The sequence below is a fragment of the Ctenocephalides felis genome, unplaced genomic scaffold (assembly GCF_003426905.1).
Source record: "Ctenocephalides felis isolate EL2017-DRISC unplaced genomic scaffold, ASM342690v1 CF-g0.4_SCAFFOLD_03571, whole genome shotgun sequence".
In the NCBI taxonomy this organism is placed as follows: domain Eukaryota; kingdom Metazoa; phylum Arthropoda; class Insecta; order Siphonaptera; family Pulicidae; genus Ctenocephalides; species Ctenocephalides felis.
The window spans coordinates 49,121,317-49,129,825 of NW_020539725.1; the positions used below are offsets into that span (position 1 = coordinate 49,121,317).

General features: G+C 27.3%; 2 protein-coding genes across 2 annotated transcripts; one reads left to right on the forward strand and one right to left on the reverse strand.

The window, feature by feature from the left end:
• Positions 1-2,210: 2,210 nt before the first annotated feature.
• Positions 2,211-5,186, reverse strand: LOC113385037 (acetyl-coenzyme A transporter 1-like). Its single transcript, XM_026622839.1, has 9 exons — positions 4,977-5,186; positions 4,650-4,886; positions 4,119-4,408; positions 3,881-4,035; positions 3,562-3,794; positions 3,393-3,497; positions 3,032-3,232; positions 2,749-2,964; positions 2,211-2,520 (listed from the first exon to the last, which is right to left on the reverse strand). The coding sequence occupies exons 2-9, from the start codon at positions 4,869-4,871 to the stop codon at positions 2,338-2,340; spliced, it is 1,605 nt and encodes a 534-aa protein (XP_026478624.1). The 5' UTR covers positions 4,872-4,886; positions 4,977-5,186; the 3' UTR covers positions 2,211-2,337.
• A 574-nt stretch (positions 5,187-5,760) lies between these two features.
• On the forward strand, positions 5,761-8,299 carry LOC113386205 (rab proteins geranylgeranyltransferase component A 2-like). The gene is made up of 5 exons (XM_026624001.1): positions 5,761-5,925; positions 5,998-6,588; positions 6,678-7,280; positions 7,511-7,854; positions 7,976-8,299. Exons 1-5 carry the CDS (start codon positions 5,880-5,882, stop codon positions 8,297-8,299), a joined length of 1,908 nt encoding a protein of 635 aa, XP_026479786.1. The 5' UTR covers positions 5,761-5,879.
• Positions 8,300-8,509: the final 210 nt, after the last annotated feature.

Below are 8,509 nucleotides of genomic sequence, written 5' to 3' on the forward strand. Positions count from 1 at the left end.
ATGTAGCCACGCACTGCTTGTGTGATATTTCGTATTATAGTTGATAATGAGCAGTTGTGATAAAAATTTATAAAAATGAAATGGTTCATTTTCAGTAGTCCTATTATTTTTTAATAAACTAAATGTAAATATTGAATTTCTATATTATATATTTTATTATAATTTAAGGCATGATTTTCACATTTTCTGTGTATAATATATATGCTAATTTCAATGTTATGATCTGGATAACATTTTTTTTTCTTGATATCAAACATTTCACTTAATATTTTTGCTGTTATGATAAAATAGTTTGGAATCTTTGAAAACGAGTAATTTAATAATAATTAGAGTTTATTGAACAATTGCTCAATATATTAATTGATATTTTAAATACGAATGTAAAACTATTTCTTTTCTGTTTGTATTTTTTTACATAATTGAGAATTGGTTTTCTTTTTTAAGTAATGTAATGTAAGAAAATAATTTGAGCAAGCCTAGTTTCTATCGTCATATATGTTATATAAAGAAAATTGTAACTTAGACTGTGTTAGATTTGTGTAAATTAACTAGCAACACCTCCCATAAAACGTTTTTGGTTATTGTTAAAAACGTGTCATATCAATAGTTTATAAAATGCCTGATTCACTTATTTGGCTTTTAAAACATAATTTTGGTCTACTATTATATGTATATTTTTTCTACATGTTTAAATATAGAGTATATAATACATTACAATTAGTTAAAGTTAAGTTAACTTCAAATGAAGTGCTGTTACATATGAATATATATTAATATATAGGATGTAAATGCGGTATTGGAACAACATTGTTATGAAGTCCTTTGCTTGTTTACTGCGACATTAGTAGTTGTGTTAAGAGCACTTATTGTGGATTGATATTAATGTTAAGTGTTACGCATTGTTAGTGTAAATTGATTGTTTAAATTGTATTAGGCATACTTTATCTTTAAAAGGTATTTTTTACTAGGATGAAATCTATAAATGAATTTGTTTAATATAACAAAAGAAACTTTGTCATATGATATTTGAACATGGAAGGCATAATTTCTTTGGCTTCATTCTGTAAATAAAATTTATTTATAATTTAATGAATCAACTAAGCGAATGGAGAAACCAAAGATTTAATTGCTAAACCATAGTTAAAAATCCATTAAATTTGAAGTTGCTTAACTTTTCTTCAGTCATATTCTCAAATGTATATAATGTATTTTTTACATTAGATGTTAAGTTATTTGCTTAATTATTTATGATAGTGATTTTAACACTTTATGTGAAACAACAATATACTTTTCATTTGGTAATCAAAATGGGAAACATGCATTTTTCTTATTTTTTACTTACTTTATTTTGATACCATGTTTTAATTTTTTATGATGAAAAAATTTACTAAAAACAGCTTTATTTCCAAAAAGCAATAAAACATAATTTACACTTTTAATAGGTGCAGAATAGAACTATGTCCCATAAAAATGCATGTTTCCTGTAGTTATTCATATGAAATAACATAATTTATTGTGTGTAAAACACATTTTTGTGCTATTGATAATATATCACTAAAAAGTTGTATAAAATGTTGTTATTGATTCTTATTTCAAAACTGTGTAAACAGTAGGATTTCATACCAAATATGGATAGATTCTTTGTAGCTCAGTTGTTGGCCTATGAGTTCACTGTGACGTATTGCTATTTATCTTATAGTACTGTATAGGTAATTATAAAATTAATTTGGTTATAAATTCTTATAATGAAATATTTCCAATTTTTTATTACCTTGTTTTATATTTACAGAAAGATATTGGAGATTTATTTAAAACGTGCATATCTTTTAAGGTAAAAACAAAATCTGCTTCCATCTATAAGAGTTGCACTGCTTTTGTTCTTCCGGTACTTCTGGTTAATATTCTACAATTGGTGAGTTTTTCCAGAAAAGATATATATTTGGGATCATATACAAATTTGAATTGGTTTTATACATAAATCTTCTTTATTTTACCTAATTCTTGCAAGAAGGAAATAAATTTTTGATTTGTAGGAAATTTGTATTTAATACAAACATATCAACAAATTAAAGCTTGTACAACACTCAGTGCCACATACTTTAAAACATTATAAAAATGTATTTAGCTATTCACAAATTACTTAATATATAATATGTTAATAATATCTAAGATTAAAAAGTCAGTTATAAAATATGCAAGGTTTTGGTGATTGATAAAACTTTATTGTAATTGTCTGATTTGTGACTTGCGTGTCTGTCATAGGTATTAATTTTTCATTTATAGTTATTAGGTAACATAAAATAAATATTTACAATTATTTTTTAATATATTCTGATGTTATCTGGATCTCCCTGACTTTCTTCTAGTTATTTTCCATGCATGGATATCAAGATTTTGTAAATGTTTTATTTTTCCTGAACACCATCTCAGCCAGAACAAGCCAAATACTATGCAAGCAAAACTTTCAACATAGTAACCATCAAGGAATACATTACACTTTCCACCAGCTTCTGCACATGTCTAAAAATTGTATTGGTATTGGCACATACAAGTAACTATAGGTAATATATAACTATAGTTATATTAATTTATAACTTATTGCATTAATTGTGCAATGTCATAGTAGGCAGAATTTTATAATGTTTTAAATCACTTCATAAATAAATATTCAATATTTTTAGGATTTCCACAATTATGATGGATAAAAGTATAAAACTATAAGAATGAATTTATATCATTTCAACTTACATGTTTATCAGTGGCACTATCACAACCATTATCTGGTAATATATCACAACCTCTCCAAGTTAAACTATCTATCAATGCTAAGGACAAAGTTGCTGGCCAGCTATTTCCGAGATTTGTTAATGTATTTAGTAAGGTCATGTAAGTTCCACCTACTGATGGGTCTGAAATTCTAGCAAAAAATGCCATCACTGCTACAAACATGCTGTATAGTGTCACCTGCAAAAAAGGAATTAAATTTGAATAAAACATATATTTATTACATTAAATAAAATATATGTTTTACCTGATGGAAACAATAGCTGATCAATAATAGACAGTAATAATAGTATGGAACTTGTCCATCAGATGTTAAAACTAATGGTGTTATATACACTAAACCAGCAGCTACCAATCCAAACACCAATCTAGGCTTAATAGCAGCTAAATAAACATTCATAGGCCGGTTACCAGTTGTATAACGAGATATTGCTAATGGAAGCACAATCTGCAAATGCAATCTTATGTAAGTTTTACCTAACTTATATTATATTATATGATGGGTGCTGTCCAAAAGATAATTATATGAGCTGAAGTCTAATATTTAAAGTGATATATACACACATACATTGACTGCATGTATGTGTATAAAATAAAGAATTTATTACCTGCAACGGCACTAGAGGTAAGGCTAATAAAGCTAATTTCTCCTTAGGAACGCCTGATTCCACTAATTTTAGACTAGTAACTGCATCGCAAGCAGAAAATGCAACCTAGAATAACAAACTCGCAGTCATCACAACAGAGCAGTTTTATTATTCATTTTGATTCTAATACCTTGGCAGTTAATAAAATAACTGCTAATGATCGAATGGGCTTTAATTTTAAAATGTCATATAAAAGTGAATAAGCTTGTCGAATATCATATTCAGGTTGGCAATCTTGGGTGCTTATACTCTGACCAGAACTGATCCCCTTTTCTTTCTCAGTACTTATATTATTTTCACGTTTAAATAAGGCCACTAGGGTTGTGCAAATTAAAAAAACAATCCCCCAAAACCATAAGAAACCTATGGAATCAAAATGATGCTAGTCTTTCAAGAAATTAAACAAATATAAAATAAAATTTGACACATTTATTTCTTCATTGAAATACCTGATAGAGTGACTAAACCTTCATCACTTGGAACTGTTCGAAGATAATTATTGCAAAATTCTTTAGATTCTAGTGCCATAAAAGCAACATATCCTAAAAAATATCCTGCTGTTTGTCCTACACTGTTACATGTAGAAGCATGACCAACATTGCACCTGAAATATATTAAATCACCTCATTGAAATTAATAGTAATATTAAAATTGCAATTTATTCTAGGTACATTCATATTAGTCCACCTTTTTAACATTGTCAATGCCCATCCATCTACTGCAATATCTTGTGTAGCAGCTAAGAAATTAAGTACAAAAAATGCTGCAGTCAGTAAGGCAATTTTTGGTTCGGTGCCATCAATGCCAAGCCAATTATTTACATTTCCAGATAAGATTAGCATAAAAGCCCCTATTAAATATTGAGAAGGTACCATCCATGATTTCCTTCTACCAAATCTTGTAGACCATATTGAATCAACTATTGGGGCCCATAATAGTTTTAAACTAAATGGCCAATTAACTAAACTAAATTCTGCCTGAAAATGTGCAAAATACAACAAAATAAACTGGTGTTATAAAGCATGAAATACAGCATGAAATATTTAAACAGCAAAGAAAATAACAGTGAGAAATTATTTTATTTTATATTTGTAAAAGAAGTATAAATATAAAGAATAATATATAGCTGAATAGCAAAATGTGGATGATTAATTTATAATTAAAACTATATAGATCATACTTCTAATTCATATGCATGCAGGTCATTTAATTTCATACCTGTTGTTTATAACTAACACCATGATTCTGTAAAAGCATTGGTATTGCATGTGCTAGCCCTAAGGGTATACCCTGTAACAAATATAGAAAAAATAATATTGCTATATTTGCTCTATCTCCCTTTAAATTATTATGATTTTTAATTTCTCCATTTTTGAAAACATGATCACCGCATTCCATATTAGACTCTTCATAGTTTTGGCGTTTGCGCAACTCTTTCATTTTATTTGTTTACGTCTGTAAATTTCACATAATATAATTTAAGACTTATATAATAAAAGTTTATAATATTGTCTCATATCAATCAGGGTAATTTGCCAAAATTACCTGTCCTAATCAAAATTCAAATCTTTCACGCAGGTGGGAAAGGTACACGTCATTCATAAATTTTTCACCTTTTTACATTATAATATTTAAATGACATTCTAATAGGTTGAAATAAAATTTTTTCCCGTGTTCAGAATTAATTGTATTTTTAAATTTGTGGCAGCTGAATATTTATTAATGTATTATTTTATAATTGTTATTTATTTTTGCTGACGGCAGTATCTACCACACACGGATGTTTTTCGTAACTGTCAGTAGTAAAAGGTACCAACGTCAGGTACTAAGTTTGAAACTAGGATTATAGAGTTATCATGGATAAAGCATATCATTTGAAAATAATTTTTCCTATTTATTCAATAAATAGTATAAAAACAATTTGTAAATAAAAGCAATAAATAATATTTGTTTTGAGTTATTAACATATTACCTATTAACATATTATAATCATATGATTAGGATACTCTTCTTTTATCTATGATTAGGATCTTTTTTTATGTATGTGATTATGATTATAATCGTAGATAAAAGAAGATTATAACATTTTATCAATAATATTAATATTGATTTCAGCTAATTTAGCAAGCAAATTCATGTTATACATAACACGTGTCATAATATAAATTTAAATAAAAAATATTGTTTAGTTTTTTAATATTTTTTTGTTTATGTTGTTAATCTTCTTTCATGTAATCCATGTTCTTTATTTAACTCAAGAATATATTATTGCGTTTTATTTGACAGCTTTACCATACGTCAACATAATTCTCTATATGTCAATATGAAAGTAAGTCAACAGAACAGAAAGTTTAAAATCTAGTGGTGCTATGTAGCTTCAATTTTAATTAGTTTTGCAAAAAGTGCCAATCATTTTCAAATAAAGTTATTCAATTATTATAATTCAACATGGAAGAACTGCCAGACGAATATGATGTAATTATTATTGGAACTGGTAAGCGCCACATTTTGTGTTTAATGCAATCACCTTATATGTTTTATATTTAAAATATATTTCCTTAAACAGGTCTCTGTGAATCAATAATAGCAGCTGCTGCAAGTAGGATTGGTAAATCGGTATTGCATTTAGATGGCAATGAATATTATGGTGGCGATTGGGCTAGTTTTAATTTAGATAATCTTCAAACATATTTAGAAAAACAAAGTAAATCTGTTGAAAAAAAGTGTGTTGTTGAAAACGATACCAAATACCATCTTAAAGATGGCAATGATATTTATAATATTGTGCAAAAATGGCATGTAGATGATCAAATTAGTTACAAATGGAAGAAAAGCGAAATATTAAAAGAATATCGAAAATTTAATATAGATCTCTCTCCAAAGTTGCTATTTTTTAAAGGTCATCTAATACAATTATTGATAACATCTAATATATCAAGATATGCTGAATTTCGTTCAGTTACTAGAGTACTTACTGTATTGCCATGTGAATCTTTTAATTCTTTAGAAAAAAAGTTTAAATTATCAGTAGTACCTTGTTCTCGGTCTGATGTTTTTGCTTCGAAAAACGTCAATGTTGTTGAGAAGAGAATGCTTATGAAACTACTAAATAATTGTATTACTTATAAACCAGATGATGAGAATACTGAATTTAAAGGTTTGTATTTAGCATTATTTCATAAAAAATTGCGCTCAACTCAGAATAATTTTGTTCATTAATCAATATTTTTTCTATCTATTTTTCAGATTTTGCAGACAAAACATTTTTAAGTTACTTAAAGCATAAAAAGCTTACTGATAATCTGATTCATTATGTTTTGTACGCAATAGCAATGGGAAATTCTGAAATTGGATGTCATGAAGGAATTATGCGTACAAAAAGATTTTTATCTAGTCTTGGATATTATGGTAACACCCCATTCTTATATCCTATGTATGGAAATGGTGAAATTTCACAATATTTTTGCCGGTTGTGTGCTGTGTTTGGTGGTACTTATTGTTTAAAGCGACCTGTAAGCAACATTATTCTTGAAGATAATATTGATAAGCCAGAAGAAAGTGTTCTGAATAACGAATCAAAAGTGGCAATGAAGTATAAGGAAATAACATGCGGCAATCAAAATTTAAAATCCCAAAATTTAGTTATGGGGGCTGGTTTTGCTCCAGAGGAATTTAATAAAAAAATATCAAAATCAGGTTTATCAAGAGGTATATTTATAACAGATTGTTCAGTGTTAGAAGATGAGCATGAAAGCTTGACATTGCTGAAAATTCCACCAATACAAGACTTTATAGAAACCGTTGTTTTGGAAGTTGGAAAAAGTTCCTATGTATGCCCAGATGGTCTATGTAAGTTTTAAACGCATGATTTCCATTGCATTTGTTCATTCAAACTTTCAAAAATTCACACTAATATTTTATCTATATCAGGATTCATTTTCAATCTGAATTTTATAATTATTTCAACTCTATAATAAATTAACAATTTTTATTATTGGACTTAAACATGAGATTTTCTTTGTCATATTAAAAACCTGAATTTTTAATTATACCTTTACTATTTACTATAATTATTTCAGACCTTGTGCACATGACCTGTCGACAACAAAAGGGTGCTTATTCTGATTTGCAACCACTAGCTGAAAAATTATTTGAAATGAATCCTAAATTTGATGAAATTAAAACTGAAAAATCGGATGAAAATAAAGAAGAAGTTCAAGTAAAAGAAAATATAGATGTTGAAGAAAACCAAACAAATAATGACGCCAAGTTGAAGCAAGATCGTCCAAATTGCTTGTGGTCTTTATATTTTAATATGCCAGACACATCAGAGTGTGATTTTTCAAAATGGAATATTCCAGATAATATATTTTTATGTAGTGGTCCTGATTTGGACTTAGATTATGATCATGCTGTGGATGAGGTACACAAATAATTCTTTTAAGATGTTTTTGCATTCATTTGTTTATTGTAAAAACATCTACAATAATGTTTTATAATATGAGTAGTTAACTGATATTCTGTAATGTATCATATTGTTACAGGCCCGAAAAATATTTTTGAGAATGTACCCCGATTGTGAATTTTTGCCAAGGGCACCAGATCCTGAAGAGATAATATTTGGTGATAATGATGAAGAACAAAAAAGTGAAGATACTGAACAAATTTTGGAAAACAATGAAAAAAATTCTGAAGAGATAAAATCTGATACAAGCAAGGCTAAAACAAAGATTGAAGATTTTTCAGAATCAATTGATAACAAAAGTGAAATCTCGGATGAATCTAATATCTTAAAAACTAAAGAGGTAATTGATTTACCTGAAACAAAATTTAAAGATAACGATGAAATTCTTGAGAATAAAGATTAAAGTTAATTGTGATAAGTTATACAAATTTTCCTATATTGTATATCAGTGATTACAAAATGTAATTTAATTAATAATAATGGAAAAGCATTTGACAACTTACTTTTGATACTTTTCCTTCTATAAGTTAACTTCAAGTACTATTTTAAAATTCTTTTAATATCAAATGCAATCATTTAGCACAGTTTTTAAAAAATCGTTTGTCTTACAAAT